At 52.1% G+C, this 16970-nt stretch overlaps 1 protein-coding gene across 8 annotated transcripts in view; it reads left to right on the top strand.

Annotated features, from left to right (window-relative positions):
• LOC113975537 (protein CEPU-1) overlaps positions 1–16970 on the top strand; it is a 353640-nt gene that overhangs the window by 290602 nt on the left and 46068 nt on the right. For all 8 annotated transcript variants that reach the window (XM_027699666.1, XM_027699672.1, XM_027699669.1 and 5 more), the window contains one exon: positions 13065–13297. In XM_027699666.1, the coding sequence (XP_027555467.1) occupies positions 13065–13297 (233 nt within the window). The remainder of the gene's footprint in view (positions 1–13064; positions 13298–16970) is intronic.

Genomic DNA, 16970 nt, shown 5'->3' with positions numbered 1-16970 from the left:
TCACTCTGTCCACTTCCCATCGCCCAGCCAAGGGCTCTGCCAGCTTTTCAGTTCCCAGCCTGAGTTGCAAAGTGCTGCCAGTGGATCAAAACCAAAGCAGAGGAGAGAAAAAAAAAACCCAACCCAAACAATCCCACTCTCTTTGGATTTATAAACCGAGAGCACTCGAGCTGGAAGGTGCCGAGGAGGGAAAGGAAAATACAGAGCCCCCGGGGTGCAGTTTTTCAAAGTGATGCAGCCCTTTATTTGGCTGCCTACACTTGTTTTAGTTGTGCAGGGAGGGAAGCAGGGAAGAAGCTGTGTGAGGGTGCTGGTTCAGAGGCGCTGGGCTCCCTCCGGCAGCCGCCTGTTCCGAGCCGGCTCAGCACCTCTGCAAACCTCCAGCTCTCCCGTCATCTGCTGCTCGTGCAGAGCAAACACTTCACCTCCTGCTTCTCGCTGCTCCAGTGGTTTGGGACTGATGGGTTTGACTTTCCACATGGTTACAGCATCTTTTCTGCTTCTCAAGCGTCTCCCATGTCTTTCATGTAATTCCTTAACTAGTTTCCGTTTGCTGGCAGTCGCTTTCTTTTAAGGTACTTGAATCTGTTTGATCATCAACAAATTTCTCTTTCTGTTCCTCTGATAAAAAATTAAATCTGGGCACTTTTTGAAGGCTTCCTCCCCACCCCCCCTTTCTCTTTCTCCATCCATGCTCGGTGGGAAATCAGCCCTTTTCTAGGAAAAGAAAATAAATAAAAATTAGAGTTCAAAGTGTGATATCTCCTCTTAAAAAGAAGAGGGTGAGGAGAAGAAAAAAAGTCCCACCATATATTCTTACAGATGTGACATCAAAATGTGAAACTATAAAGGACACATTTTCAAAGGATTGCACAGGGACTGAGTTGGATCAGTTGGAAACAGGCAAAGTCTCTTCTGGTGCTTTGAAAGCCTGTCCCCAAGCCACCACAGCCGTGTTGTTTTAGCTGGAGTACTGGTGCTGCTCTACCTGCCCAACCAGGAGGCAACTGGCTGGGGAGCAGAGGGTGCTGCAGTCCCTGTGTACCCACAGAGGGGTGGGGATGGACTTGGGACAAGAGGATGAGCCAGTGGTTGGGTTCTGGTGTCACCAGCATCCACTGTGTCCTTGTGTCACCTTGGCATCTGCGTCTGCCAGCAAAGGCATCTCCTTCCCTGCTCACCACAGGGGAGCTTTTGGGTATGATGGGAGATGGAGCAGGAAAAATCATGGCTAGTCCACTAGGAAGGGATGGTACCCGGGGCAGGAGAGCAGAGCTGTGGGATGTCACCTCTTTCTGTGCCTCAGTGGTGGCCACTGTCATTTGGGCTGTGGGGATGGACAGCAAGAGCTGCTGACTCTGCCAAGAGCTGCCCGTGTTTGGGGCTTGCAGCAGGGCAGGGCTCAGGTGTGGGGTCACCTCTGATTTCCCACCCAGCCTGGGAATGCAGTGGATAAACCCCCTGTGTGTTTGTCCCCGTGGTGCCGTGGAGCTGCAGCCTGGGCTGGGGGTTCACTCCGGCAGCCGGGCAGCAGCCGGGCAGTCCTGCGGGGTGGCAGATGTATTAGCAGCACACTGTTACCCAGGTAACTGCCTTTCCTCCCCTGAATCCTGATTATTTGGTTTCTCACCATACCCCCAGGGGCCCTGGGACTCATTCCATCCTCATTCCATTCCAAGCCATTCCACGGGAGTCCTGGCAGAGCAGGTCCCCAGACCAGCTCCCTTCCTCCCAAAAGGGCTTTTTTCCCCCTGGGCACAGTTGAGGCTGAACCATCATGTCCATGGGGAGGTTGGAGGGAGGTGGAGATCTCACTCTCCACTGGGACCTGCTGAACAAGCCACTTTGGGGCTTGGAGCAGCCGGGATGTTCCCTGAGGGTCTCATCCAGCCCAGTGACTGCACATAAAGGGTCCAGTGTGCCAGTGGTTGTTTCCTAAAGGCAGAGGCTGCTGGACTCGAGCAGCAGCAGTTTTATTGCATTAATTGAAATTAAAGTTTCCAAATGTCTGTGAAACCTCTTGGTTGCCCCAGGACAAAGGGAGCAGTGTCAGGGTGAGGCAGTGGGGTGCAAACCAAGCTCACTTCCAGGTTTGTGTGTATTCAGGGTCAGCAGAGCAAAATATCTGTGAGCATAGGGACCAGCCCTGCACTATCCAAGCCTGGACTGTGTGTCTCTGTTTTCTAGGGAAGATCATAACAGCCAGAAAAAAGCTCCCACAGCTCCTAGTGAGCAAAAGCTCCCCCCCAGCTCTAGGCAGGTGATTTTCATGGGCACAGGAGGCTTTGGGAGGTTGGGTGGTGTTTCAACAATAATTTTTCCTCCGTCACTTCATCTCCTCCTGCACCTTTCCTGAGTTATCCTCAGCGCAGGCTCCTTTCCCAAAGATTTTCTCCTGTCTCACCCCATCACTTCCCTCAGTGCTCGTGGAGCATCCTGGCTGTCCAGTGTGGGATACAAACGTCTGGAGCCCACGGCTGTGACACCCGAGTGCTCCCAGCGACAGCACAGACACCTGCCTGACGCAATCGATCCCTTATTCTGGGGAGGAGGAGCTGCAATTAATCTCTGCTTGTCTGTGCTGTTTTTTGTTGTCTTTCTGGCTGTTAAACTGCTCGTGTGGAGGGAAAGGTGTCCGCCTGATGGTGGGGAGCCTTGTCTGGGGAGGAGGCACCAGGAAACCTTTGGCTTCTGGGATGTCCCTGTTGTCCGGCGTGTCTCTGGTCATCCAGCACTCGGTGGGTGGAATGAAGAGGGAGATTTCTTGATTTGCAGCTGTTTGAGCCACAGGGTGGGCTTGAGCTGAAGTTTTGGTTGTGTCTCCGTGAATCCCTCGCTCCTGCTCCGTCACCTTGGATTAATTACAGTACAATGCAATATACATTTATATGGTGTCTGCACAAGTGTCTCAGGGCCCTTTGCAATCTGAAAAATCTAATTAAGGTGCAGCCTCCAACATGAATGCTTATCACCAGAATGTGTGCAGCAAGAGGGGGCCACGTGCCTCCACGGCTCAATCCGGAGCTGAATCCACACTCTCCTGGCATTATTAATTACTCACAGCTTGGTGTCCGAGACACCAATCGATACCACGGGCCTGGATAGATACAAGACTTGGAGTGAGCGTGAGGGAGCTGAAGATAACCATCAGCTAGAAACGTGGTGGAGGCTGTTCTTGGCCTGGGAGGAGGAGGAGTCACTTTGCAGAGACATGTGCAGGAGCAACACGTGTTTTCCAGCGACTTTGGCACCGGAAGGTTATTTACTGATGGAGAAATACGTGATTGATATTGAATTTTGGCCTGGGGAAGGTCCTGCCTCGGGGACTGGGCTGGTGATGGACGCATCATCACGCCACAGGTTTTGCTGCAAAAACTTATTTGACATTTTCAGTTGGTCTCACGAGTGGCACCAGATGTTGGGAACACCCAGAAGGGAGGGAGGGAGCGCCACAAGTGTGACAAGAGCGTAAATAACCAGGGGAAAAGGGAAAGGAAATGTGAAGTGGCCCTTTAAATATGAGCCTCCAGAGCCTGGAGCCCAACTAGCGTTCCCTCAAGTATTCAAATGAGATTGCAGCATCAGATTGGTATGCATTAGGCTGGTCTCAATGAAAATTAACATGTAATTGCTTCAAATGAAGTAAGTGAGGAGGTAATCTGTTCTTAAATTGGATTCGCAGGATTTTGTGGTACCATAATGCAGCTGTGAAATGAAATATATTTTAAGGATGATGTCCTCAAGGGTAGAAGGGAGGAAAGGGGGGTCTTTATTGGGAAGGGTCCTCTCCCTCCCTCGCTCTTTTGTTTCTGGTCTCATTAGTGCCAGTTTATAAACGAGGAGAGGGTGTTGGTGCCATGGCATGGCTGGGGAAGGTCCCATTGCTTTTGGCTCCATCATGTTTCCTTCCTTGATATCCCTCAGGTCCCTTCCCTTCCCTGTTCTCCACTTTCCTTGCTGTGCCAGTGCTTCTCCAGCCACAGGGAGAAGTCCCCATCCCATCCTGATGGGAGTCATGAGATGAGCACTTGAACTTTGTGTATGTGGCAAACAACCTTCTGGTTCTGCGATGGGCAAAGTTCTGGCTCTGTGGTTTTGAGTGTCTGTAAGAAGCTGTGCAGGTTCTTGATAGGGAGCTGGTGTCTATGAGGAGAAAGATGGAGCAAGAGGCACAGTCTACCTTCTTCTTCTTGGTCTTCTGCCAAAGGGGAAGTTCCTCACCCCATCACCCTGTGACCCAGCATGTCACTGCAAGGCTTGGGAATTCATCTCCAAAGGTTTGGGCTGCCCTGCTCCTCCCATGCAGCCTTGTGTTGCTGGGACCACCTCTCTATTTTAATTTTCAGGCTTTGCTGGTTGTCCTCGTTCTGTCTGTCTCTCCCCACCTGCCAGCACGATGAGCTTGAGCATCGTGGGGAAACTACAATTAGGAGAGTGAGGGAGAGCTGGTGTAGGAAGGGGATGTGGTAACCTGCAATTATTCCCCGGCTGGAATTATAGTGGTGGTATAGTATATATATAGCTATAGTATAGATAGCTAGACAATATATAGCTAGAGAATATATAGATAGATATATATGGCTATGGTATATTTAGGTAGTATAGCAGCACATGTGTTTGCTACGTGAGGCTGTGGCTGTCCCACCCCTGGAAGTGTCCAAGGCCAGGTTGGACAGGGCTTGGAGCAACCTGGGCTAATGGAAGGTGTCCCTGCCCATGGCAGGGGGTGAAACAAGAGGGGCTTTGAGATCCCTTCCCATCCAAACCATCTCATGATTCTACATAGACCCAGCTGGTCAGGAGAAGCCATACCAGTGCAAGCTCCCCCATTGCAGCCCTGCTTCACAGTGTCCCGGGTGACTCTGCCAGCGCCTTCAAAACCTGATTCCCGATCTTGTGCCTTTCCTGGATTAGTTTACCTGTGCTGTCCCCTTCAGCCCTCTGTTTGCAGCACTTCTCCCCCCCGCTTGTCCCCTGCTCCTCCTCTCAGACCCTCTGGACTCGCAGCATCCTTGAGTCCCCTCCAGCTCCCTCCTCCTTCTCCCTGCACAGCCCTGGCAGAGAGCGCTCACCCCTCACCGTTCCTGTTTTGTGCCTCGACTTCTAAGGAAAAGCCACTCCAGTGATAATTTCCCACTTGTGATAAGTTGAGTGCACCGCTTCCTTTGGAATACATTTGCAGCGCAGTTGAGCTCAGCAGTCCCTCGCCTGTGCGCGCAGTTAAACGCGCTCCTCTGCCGCCCGTCGGGGTGGACGGCATCGCTTTATCCCGGGGCCATTAGTGTCACTTGGCAAAGCAGAACCAGGATTTATTCCGGGGGCGCGGCTCGTAATGGAGCGAGTTCAGCGCCGGGGATCGGCGGTGACTGCCGGGACTGCAGCCGGGAGGAGAGCGAGAGCTGCCGGAGGGGCTGAAGGGTGGGGAGCTGGGGTGGCTCCAGTGGCTCAACCCGGGGCTTGTAGGAGCATTTCTCTAGAGAAAAGTTCCCAGCGAGGAGAGGGACCCACAGTCTTTTGGAGGCAGAGAGAGGAGACGACTTCTCCGCGCCCCTTCAGATGAGGAGACCTTGTTTTCCGGGGTTTAAACTGCTCTGTAACACTCGTGGGGAGAGGATGACATCATTACAGAGTTATTTTCTCCTCGTGGCATTTTCCACGCCTCTCTTTGAAGCTGCCAGAGCCTGGCCCTGGGCTGGGCTGGTGCCCTCCCAGCAGGAGTGAGGATCTTTCTGTAAGCAACCCTGGAAGATCGCCAGGGAAGGGGTGGCTTTCACCCGGGTCTGTTTGCCTGCTGGCTTCCAGGAGCCCCCTGAGCATTACTTGGGCTTTAGGAACACGAAAAAGGAGAAAACCCTGAGGAATAAGTGTCCCACAGCCCAGCGCAGGGCCCTGGTGCTGCAGGAGCTCCCCGGCAGGGTCCATGTCATTAGCAAACCATCCGTGTCCCCGCACAGCTGCCCACAGGCATTTTGGCGCTGGCATCACCCCCCTTCCCCGGTGCCTTTGGCGCTTTTGGAGGGCACCCAAGCAGATGTGCCAGGAGCACGCTCCAGTGATGCCCCACGGGGTCAGTCACAGGGGTGGGAGCTGGGATGAGGGACACTCTTCCTCGCTGTGCGGTCTGGGAGCCGCTGCCCTCATTGATGTTTTGTGGCACGCTCCGAGATGCTGAGATGGAAGATGCTATAGATGTGCAGAGCCCTGTTGTTAGCAGAGACAATGGGAGGATAAATAGAAAGGCTGGATGAGCCGAGCACGGGACTTGGAAAGGTGCTGGTGCACTGCTGCATTGCAGAGAGATAAAGACTTTTCCAGACAAGCCATCCCTGCCTGCTGCATCACGACCTGCCTGCTCTGCACCAGCCCTCGGGGCCGGCACAGGAGTCTCCTGGGATCGTCAGGGTGCACACAGAGGGGCTCACGGGATCTGTGGCTGTTTGGTCAGCAGGAGCTCTGGCTCTTTTTGCAGCTCTTCCTTCCTTCCCAGTCCGGTTTCCTCCTGTTTCCTTGGCATTTGCCAACAACCGTGTCTAAGGCAGCGCTCTGGGAGTTGTTTGCAGCTCTGCGAATCCTGGGCAGTGAACCAAGGCGGATCTTTTTGAGCCCAGTATTATTATTAATGTAATTAGTGTGAATCATTTGCATGTATAAACTTTCAATTGAGGAGATCAGGTACTTTATAAACATGAGTTAACTCACACTCCCTGGCAGGGAGGTGCCAGATATCTTCAAAGCGTTGCAGAGGGCAGGACTGAAGGGCAGGGACTTGCAGGTGGGAAAGGCAGGACCTCCCAGTCCAGAACCCCGACTCCCTCCTCAGCAACCGACATGAAACTGTCTGGGCAGGGAAGAGGGGGAAGCACAAAGGGGTTTTATTTTTCACTTCTGAGCACTGCTTTTGACCAGCTCAGCGTGATTTTGAAGAGGCGCTGGGGTGGCAGCTGATCTGAGGGCACCTCCTCGCCCCGCAGCCTTTGGAGATGCTCCGGCTGCTGCAGGGGGGACAAGAGGAAGGCGCCAGCCCCAGCAGGGACCCCCTTTCCTGCAGGACCCCGCTGCTGAGTTAATCATTGGGTCAGCTCTTGCCTGGCAGGCACCAGGCTCCCCATGCAGGGAAGAGGTTTTTCAGCCCTGTGAGCCACCCTGTGCTGTGAAAAACTCCTCGGGCTGTATTTTTGGTGGTGTCACATCAGTGTGAGCTCAAGGGGTGCCCTTCAGCTGATCCCGCAGGGAGGGCAGGGATGGCTGGGGTGGTCCTGGGGTGCAGGTGGGGATGGGAATGCCAAGAACCCAACCACAGCTGTGCAGCCCCTGGCAGGGCTGAGCCTCCAACCCCTGGGTGACCACTGGGGCTTTCAGCAGGCCAGACCTCCAGAGCACTTCAATCCAACAGTGATGTTGGGAGGTGTGTGAGCAGACGGTGCTGCAGTGAGTGTGTGCGAGCGAACACAGCCGGGGGAGCACGGAAAGGGAGCAGATGTTGTAAATCCTGCTGAAGAAGGGCTGGACTGGTAGAAATTGCTGGTGTGTGACTTAACCCAATCCAGCAAACAGAGGGGAACCAGGCTGGGTTGTGACAATTAAAGGTCTGGCTTAATATTTAGAAGCAAAAAAACTTCCAGAGCATGTTCTACGTGATGTCCACTCCTTGGGCTGTCCATGGTATGTTCATCCCAGCTTTATGGGATCATGGGCAGTGCCTATCCCAAGGAACAGGGCACAATCCGACCCCACCTTTCCCTTTGCTCAGGGATTGATGGCAAAAATTCTACTCCAAACATCATAGGAAAGTCTGTGAGAGAGAGGAGACTGTGCCTGACTGGGATTGAGTTGTTCTGAGCCCGGCCTTTAATTAATCCTAATAAATAACAATAAAATGGGATAATCACAGAAATAAATCTGAGGTGTGGAGCTCCTGCCTCCAGCAGTGGCTGGTTTAGTCGATCATTTATAGCTCAGCTGGTGGTGCAGAGGCTGGAAGGTGATGCCTGGGGCACAGGATGCTGGAGAAAAGGCAGGGCCAGAGCACCTTTTTTCCTTGCCCAGCCTCAGTGGGAGGATTTGCACACAGTTTTAATCTAAACCTCAAGCTTATTCCTGACTTCCAGCTTGGTTTAGCAGAGACATAACACTGCTGGTGTGGAAGAGGTTGATTCAGAATCCAGAGTTGTCTGGGAATTGCTGAGTTAGAGTGGGAAGAAAAAGAGAAGGCACCTAGGGATAGTAGCTTGATGTAGCTCGATGGTAAATGTGGCACTTGAGGACGTGGTTTAGAGGTGGATTTGGCAGTGCTGGGTTGACAGTAGGACTCAATGGTCTTAAAGGTCTTCTTCAACCTAAAGAATTCTGTGGTGGGTTGGTGTCGTTGTGAAACTCCTCCAAGTGGCTTGGATTTGAGAAGGTGGTTTCTCTAGGGTGGGCCTGCAGTGCAAATTAGGTGGTGGTGGAAGGAGAAGTGAAGTCAGGGAGGGCCAGCTTGGTCACAGCCCATGTTGGGCCACCACACTGGCTGGGGTGAGCCAGGCTTAGCCCCGTCCTTGCCTCCCCGTGATGGAGCTTGTACCCTGATAATTGCAACGAAAGCAGCAATCAGGTTGGTAATTTTGCTGAGCTCTTTTCAGTTCTAATTAACATTATTCATTTCTTGTGTGTCCTGCTGGGTTGAGACAATCTGTGCTCTCCAGCCCAGCCCTCTGGAACACCAGCAATCTGCATAAGAGGCAACAAAAAAAAAAAAAGTGTTGTGTGCCAATTACTACACTTCAGTAATTAAAAACCTCCTTCCCCCCACTGCCAGCCTACCTCCCCTCCCGTCATTTGCTGTGTGCAAACTCATGGAAGCAAGGAGAGGAATTCAGAAGGGCATGTCACTGCTGGCATGTGCCATCTGTGTCTGTGCTGCCGGTGCAGGGAGGTACCAGGGGCTGGATGAGGCACGGAGGGATCAGTGGTCAGGGCGCTCATGTTCAGCACCCTGTTGCTTATTTATTCCTGATATTTGATTGTGGGGCTGTTTTGTCCCCAGCAAGGGCTTTGTTGGCATTTTCATCCCTGCTCATCTTTGTGCTTGTGTCACTTGAGGTGGCAGAATCCTTATGGCACCTCTTTCCCTCTTCCAATGTGAGTGGTGTCCCTGCAGCCAGGGCTCTTGGCTGCACCCATGGGACCCTTTGGCTGTGCAACCTCAGCCCCTCAGGCAGTGGGGGTGATGGTTTGGGGGAGAGCAACCAGTCCCTAATGGATCAACTCGGTAAAAGAAGGTGGATAACAAAGCCAAGAAGTTTTGGCTGCGGGAGATATTGATGGATTTGGAAAGGGCAGCACCAGCCTGTATCCCATTTGCACCCACCACATGTCACTGAGCTGGGAGTGTGGGAAAAAGGCAGGAACAGGCAGGTTGGGACAGGTAGGGAAGATGTAGACATGCAGCTCTTGCCTTTTGGCAGTGCATTTAATGCATTTAACTCTTAAAATGCCCAAATTTGTGGTCATTTGGAGTTTCCCTCATGGCAGCAGGGGGCAGAGGTCTGGTGCAGTGTGAGGAGCTGCATCTCTCTGCCAACCATCCCTGCCTGCCCCTAGGATGATGCAGCAGTGGTGAGTTAGCCTTGTTCCATCTCCCAGAGGAGAAGCCCTGAGGCTTGGGGCTCTGGGTTTACTGGGAAAGAAACAGCAGAGAGAGGGAGCAGTACCCAGAGCAGTACCAGCTCCTCCTTGTGCTGGGTCACAGCAGTTTTTCATCTTCCTGGAGGAGACGTCCTTGCCATTTGAGCAGGAATGAAACAAGGATTAAGGATCTTGAGAGGGAAAATTACCTCATCTGTGCTTAATTGTTTTTAGATCATCTTTTTGGAGGCAAGCGCTGTTTTCCGGCACCCCGAGGACCTTTCCCTTCCCTCCCTGCCTGGCACGTGGTGGGGCGAGAGGGAAAGTGGGAACTTCCATCGAGGCCGAGGAGGCATCCCAGGACTTTGCACTTTGCCAGGAGCGGGGTGGGAAGGGGGGAGGCTGCGGGCTCAGTGGTGTCTCTGCTCTCCACCTGTGCCTGGAGCGTGGCTTCCCGGCCAAAGCCAAAAGCTTTCCACTCGACTGCCTGCGTGGGGGAGAGGAGGGCTTCCCATCCCTGTGCCGGGCTGCCGAAGAGAGGAGCTGCTGGAGGAGGGAAAGGGGAGCAGATGGAGGGGCTGGAAGAGCGTTGGGTCGCTGTGACCAGCCTTGGCCACGGGGACCCCGACTGGTGCCTGTGCGAGGAGGAGCAGGTTGAACACAGAGCTTGGGCAGGAGCACAACCTGCCACCCCCTGAACAGCCCAGCACAGCCAGAGGTCAAAGCACTTCTTTCCCAGGACCTCTTTCTGTGCTTTATTATATATATATATATTGGCTCAGGAGCCTTAAGAGGCAGGGAAGAATATAAAATAGCAGCTTGAAGCTCGCCGATGGCAGGGACAGGGAAGCGTGGCTGGGTGATAAGCAGAGATTGTGCCTGAGTGCTGTGAAGGGCAAAAGCACTTATTTCACTGTTGCCTCATGCGTTACCTGAGCCCCGCTGCTTTTCAAAGGCTCTTAAATGCCCATATGATAGAGGGAATGCTTGGATTGCACACTGTCTGGCTCCATTATTATCCAAGGATCTCCAAGCTGATGCATTTCATAAAGAAGGCCGGCGTGGAGGAGGAGAGAGGAAGTATATAATTTTAGTTCAGCCTGCTTACAGGTCCTCAAGGGTAATGTCTGCAGAAGGGCCTGGCCTGAGAAATTCAAGCCACGTCTGGTTTCTCATCACCCAGCCCTGGACACCCCTGTGTTTGTGCAGAAGAGCCACCACAGGAGCCTATTTCATGGTACCAGAGCCAAACACCAAATATCCAATTCATTTTATTCGTGCCCCATAGGTCTGAGCTACCAGCAGAGCTGAGGTTCGAAGTTCAATAGACTAAACCCATCCTCTGGGAAGAAATTTCTAGTTTAATTCAACTTGAGCAACTAAACTCTCAGGTTTTTTTACTCAAGTTGTAATGCAGCTGAGAGCAAGAGCCAAGTTCTTGGTGTTCAGCCCAGGCTGAATCTATTGCTTTTTTTTATGTAGATCATAAAAATCTGCTCACATTTAATTTATTATTATCGTAATATCATCATGGAACAGCAGTAAAATTGTTTAATTTATCAGATGTTTTTCACACCAGAGGGGAAGGATGGCACAGGAACTGGGTACTGGCAAATCAGGGGTGTCCTGGGCTGCAGACAACCCCTCTCACCTTGGGCAGGTCTCCTCATGGGGATCCATCACCCCTAACCCCCAAATGTTGTGTGTTGAGGCTGACTGGGTTAATTTGGCTTTTCCTGCAACCACTGGGGACAGAGATAACTCCAAAAAGAGGCTGAACAAAATGAAACAACTTATCCCTAGGCAGGTACCTGTGTTTCCCTGGCATCAGAAGCGGACACAGGAACAGAAGTCTCCCATTATATGATCTTTAAGGTTGAAAAAACCTCTAAGATCATCCAATCCAACCATTCCCCAGCACTGCCAGGTCCTCCACTAAGTCATGTTCCCAAGTGCCACATCTACATGGCTTTTAAATCCCTCCAGGGATGGTGACTCCACCACTGCCCTGGGCAGCACGTTCCAGGCCTTGACAACCCTTTCAGTGAAGAAACTTTCCCTAGTATCCAACCTAAACCTCCCCTGGTGCAACTTGAGGCCACTTCCTCTTGTCCTATCCCATCCTTTAAGCCTGAAGGAGGTTGTCCTTGAGTAAGGAGACAGCTCACCCAGAGAAAAGACACAATTCCATGCCACAGATGTATCCATCCTGGCTGTGCCCTCCCCTACCAGTGCAGTCTGGGATGCAGAGCCCATTAAGCCCCTTACATTCCATGAGGTCGCTACATGGGAGACCTCCCAGAGCCTGCTGGGCTCTTTTTCAGTGCCTCCCAAGTTAATTTGCATCCCAGCCACTGGACAAGTAATGAAGTGGTTTGGGGAGGAATATAAAGAGTGGATTTTAGGCTGAGTGGGTTTATGCAGGGACATTATCCTCTGGAGCCAGCATCCAGCAAAGCACAGCTCCATAATCCCAAACTTTCTCCAAGAGAAGCAGGGGTTTAACTGGCTGTGGCTGCTGCCTAGAGAAGGGCTTGGTGCTTCTCTGGAGGTGATTTGTGGCAATGAGGAGTTCAAACCTTGCTTGGGAATTTGGGAATGGAGGGTTACAGGGCTGGCAGAGACCTTTGGGAGGAGCAAGACTGGTCCCAGCTAACATGGACAGGAAAATAATCTCCTTCAGGAGCAAAGTCTCTTCTAGGTTTGTGCCATGTTGACTCCTGGGGGGGCCCAGTTGCTTAATAAGACTGAAAATAGAGGATTTCTACCTCCAAAACATCCCCTCCCAAGTGAAATGCTCAGCTGGGGTGAGGTGCAGGGAGGGAGGTGCAGCGATGCAGGTGATGGGTAGGGAAAGAAGAGCTGACAGAGGGGACAAATGGTTGGATGCTCAAGGTTTCTCTTTAGAGGTGTGTGTCAGAGCTGGCTTTCTCCAGAGATAAATTTTCCTTGCTCCTTTGTAAAGCAGCACAAGCTGCTTTCCTGACATTGCTTTGCATTTCTTTGTCTGGCTGTGAGGATTTGAAGGTCTGCAGAGAGAATGACAAGTGATGGGCTTGGGCAGGAGGTAACAACCTGCATCCCCCCCAAAACAGGTGTGCTTTGAACTCGGGGTGGAGGGTTTGGCTCAGCTCTGGTTGTGTCTGTGTTTGCAAAGCAGTAAATAGGAACAGAGGAGTGAAAGGTGCTTTGGTGGCTGGTCCTGGGTGGCTCTGACCTCCCCGCATCTGAAAAAAGTGTGGAGCTCTTGGGCAGAGCTCTGGAGCCACCAGTTTAGATGGAGCACCGCAGGTAAAGTGCTGACCTTGTCCTCTTTGGACACTGAAAGCACTCGGTCTCTGAAACTGCTGCTGACAGCAAAGCTAAAAATAGTTCCCAGAGGGCCAGGAGGGTTGGGGAAGGGAGGGAGAGCGCCCGGGAGCAGCGCACGGATGGGTCACCTCTCTGCCTCTCCCCAGGTGCTCCGTGGACAACCGAGTCACCCGAGTGGCCTGGCTGAACCGCAGCAGCATCCTCTATGCTGGCAATGACAAGTGGTGCTTGGACCCTCGGGTGGTGCTCCTGGCCAACACCAAGACCCAGTACAGCATCCAGATCCAGGATGTGGACGTGTACGATGAGGGCCCCTACACCTGCTCCGTGCAGACAGACAATCACCCCAAGACGTCGCGCGTCCACCTCATCGTGCAAGGTAAGAGCAAAGGGACTCGTGCAGGGGTTGGGGCTTTGGTTTGTGTTCCTTTTGCCCAGGTGTCTTCTGGCACAACTTGCACAGCTTGGTGCAAATGTAGAGTCTGACTGACAGGCTTGGAGTGTCCCAGTGCAGCTGGGCAGTGCATTTATCCAACTTTCCTGGCATGATCCCAGGGCTCTGATACAGGCAGCGCTACCTCCCGACACAGTCGCTGGCAGACCCGTGTTGCTGTTTTTGTTGTTGCATTTTGATGGCTTTTTGTTTTCCACGCTGGAGGCATTGCTTGAAGTAGAACTTGTGCTGGGGGAAAAGAGAGAGCTGGCAGATTTGTGTGCTTTGTGGGGGTGTGTGTATGCCTAGCTACAATATGTGTTTGTGTGTTGGAATTCCATACTTTTGGGAGCAGGGGGAGGAGGAGGAAGGCCGGCACGGGGTGGTGGAGCACTTTTGGTGGCCAAGTGGGTGCATCTTCATTGAGTGTGTGAGCACACACTGGCTCTTGAGAGGGGACAGACAAGCGTGGCCACACGTGATGGTCAAGCAGATGGATGTTGATGGAATATAGCTCCTGTCTGCATGTGGCAGGATGTGTGCTGGACAACGAGGAGCCTCCTGGTGGGACAGATGGGGCCTGGTGAGCTCTTAGCCTCGGGGAAGATTAATGGAAAATTTCTAATCCCTTGCTAGCAACCTTTTTTTTCCTGCTGCTTCTTCTGTGATTTGGCCAGGAGCCCTCTTAACATGACAGACCAGCTTGAGTATTGGAATCTCGTCTCGGGCTAATTTTCGAATGCTGATGGGTGTATTGATTTGGAAACAAGCTGGGTTAAAAAGGCATTGGTCTTGTACACAGAGTCGGGTTGAGCTAATCCGCCGTCGATATGCCAGGCCTGAGCATTATTGACAGCCTAATGAATAGAAGGGGGGAAAAAACCCGAACTCAGGGCCTTTATTTTCCCTCTTCCCTCCCTTTTCATTTTTCCTTTCCTCTTCAGGCAATCAAGCCAACTAAACAGAGCTGGACTTTCTCCATCTCCATTAACCGCGGAGGGGAAGCGGATGCATTCCCAGCCAGGGTCTGGCTGTTTATCTTGCAATCTCTTATTACCTGCCTGAGTTTCTTAAGCCAAAGTCGATCACCCGCAAGTTCTGAAGTTGCTATCAGATGCTGGGGTGATGCAGGACAATTTCTATCCGTTCTCTTCTGATTCCCGTTTCCTGACCTAAATTTCCCCGTATCACCAGACATCCAGGTCCATCCCTCCCGTGTCTTGCTGCATCATTAGGAAGAGATATTTGGGGGCTGAAGGAAAAGGTCAGAGCTTAACTCCTTGCAGTGGTACAGTTAAGTGCAGGAGGATTCAGTGATGGGCTCAGTCCTATAACATGCTGAACATCCTCATTGCTGCCAGAGAAATTCCGGCTCTGGAGAGCGAGCCCCCTGATTTGAAGAGCTATTGCTTGGCTCACCCAGCCCTTTCTCAGAGCAGGACATGAAAGTGAATATCATGTCCAATTAAAGGGAAACCTGCCTTAATAACCTCGATGTAGATTTGACTGGAGTGCCAGGATTAACTCTCCTGCCTTGGAAAATGGGCCCTATAAATATGCATTCTGGAATAATCCTGTCCAAAACGACATTCAGCTTGTGGGAAGTGGTGCTTGTTCCCTGTCCCAGGAAAGCACCAGATTTCAGGGATGTGCCAGCTTCAGCACATGGCTCTGGGATCTTTTGCCCCTTCCTGCAGCCTGATAGGAAAGGAGAAGTGGTGAGACGAGGTGGGAAAGGGAATGTCCCCTTTTAAACAGGGTTAGTCCAGGTGCAGCCAGAAAGAGGGAGGTGTTCAGGCTGCTCTAAGCAGGTCCTGACTTTCCCCCTGCTGTACCAGGAAAGGGCCTGGGGGCACAGCTCTGGAGGCAGGAGCACTCCACCTCTCAGGATGCAATTAAATCGTGCCCTGGGGCAGGCTGTGCTCTCCAAAGGGACTGGCTGTGGGGGACGAGGAGCTCTTCCCCTTCCAGCCAGGATTTCAGCAGGCTGCTGCTCCCCCAGGCAGGCAGGCTGGGTGCATATCAGCCAGAGTGCAGGCACCCTCAGGCCATGCCCTGCATCCCTCCTTGTCCACAGGTTTAGGGGATATCACTGAGAAACAGCCCTGGATGAAGGGAGTGAGGAGCTCTGGGGCATCATATTGGCCAAGGGGTGCTGGAGGGAAGTGGTGATACAGGGGAAAGAGCAAAAAACAGGAGAGGGATCGGGGGTAGGAGAAGGAGTTTCCTTTAGGGTATGAGGGTTGGGAATAGTCCCCTAAAGCAGTGGGACAGAATCAGCTGGAAACACCCAGAACCAAGGGTGGCCGGACTGCTGCACATTCCTTTCTAGGTTGGCTCTATTGATGGCCAAGATCCCTAAAGAGGTGGGTAGAAGGCACCTCAAGAGCTAATTTAGCCCATCCCCCTGCAACCAGGCAGAGGCATCGCTGCCAAACACTTGTGAAAGCTATTCTTGAAAATCTGTAACAAAGCAGGTTCTTCAGTGTCCCCAGACGATCTATTCTACTGCTTCGCTGGCTTTATAATTAGAAAATGTATAGCTAATATCTAACTTAAACCTTCATTGTTGCAAATGAAGTGGAATTTTTCTCAGCCTATTCCCGGCGGATGGAGGGAACAATTGATCAGTGTCCTCTGTAATAACCTTTTTGCTTTTGGGAAGGTTGTTATCCTGTAGCCACCTTCTTTCTGAAACCATCCAAGCTCTGTTTCTCCCACTTTTCCTCATCGGTCAGGCTTTCAGAAACACTTGTCAGTCTTGAAATCCTGGTACAAAAGGGAAGAGGTGATTGCTGCTGATCCAGGAATAGCAGGTCGGTGCCTCTGCACTAATGTGGGACAAATGAGCCCAGGAATGAGACAACAGACCCTTGGCACTGAATGCATCAAAGTTCAGACCTGCTATTTTGAGGACTGCTCTAAATGGGGTCAGGCTGGTAATGCCAAGTTGATGTGAGCCAACAGCAGAGCTGCCAAGGGGACAAGAAGGTTCTCAGCACCTGGATCTTCTCTCCCAGATTCCAGACAGACCTAAAATGAGCAGCTCAGGGAGCATCCATGTCATCAGCAGGGTCTGGAAGGTGGTCCCACTCCTTCAGCACTCATTCCTTCTTAGGAGGAGTTGCCATAAGACCAGTCAAAGCACGGGGAAACAGCACTGCCCGTGTTTGCAGGAGTCTGCCTTGGGCCCTGCAGATAGTGAGGTGTTTGTGGGTGTAAATCCCAAAGAGACAAAATCCAGGGAAGCCCCACTTGCTATAGAGAAGCTCTGAACTTGGACAGAGGCAGAAACCCAGAGTGAGAAATAGGGTTGAGGCCCCATTGACCTCCGAGGAGTGATGCTTTCCCTTCTTCTCCTCTCTGGTTTCCTTAGCAAGTCCCACTTCTTGCAGCAGCTCAGGCACAGCCTCCCCCTTCTCCCTGCTCCCCACAGGACACCTCAGCTATTTAAGCCATTCTCCGGGTTCCTGGACTTAAAAGAGAGAGGGGAGGGAGGAGGAGAAGGCCGATATCTGGAAAGCTCTTATTTGTATTGATAATAAGCCGTCTCCAATGTGTGTCTGCAAAACACTCCCACTGCCTTGTAAGATGCATTAAGGGAAGTTGGCCTTATCTC

Source organism: Neopelma chrysocephalum, unplaced genomic scaffold (genome assembly GCF_003984885.1).
Source record: "Neopelma chrysocephalum unplaced genomic scaffold, ASM398488v2 Primary Assembly neopelma1_138, whole genome shotgun sequence".
Taxonomy (NCBI): domain Eukaryota; kingdom Metazoa; phylum Chordata; class Aves; order Passeriformes; family Pipridae; genus Neopelma; species Neopelma chrysocephalum.
This window is presented reverse-complemented; position numbering and strand designations above follow the sequence as displayed.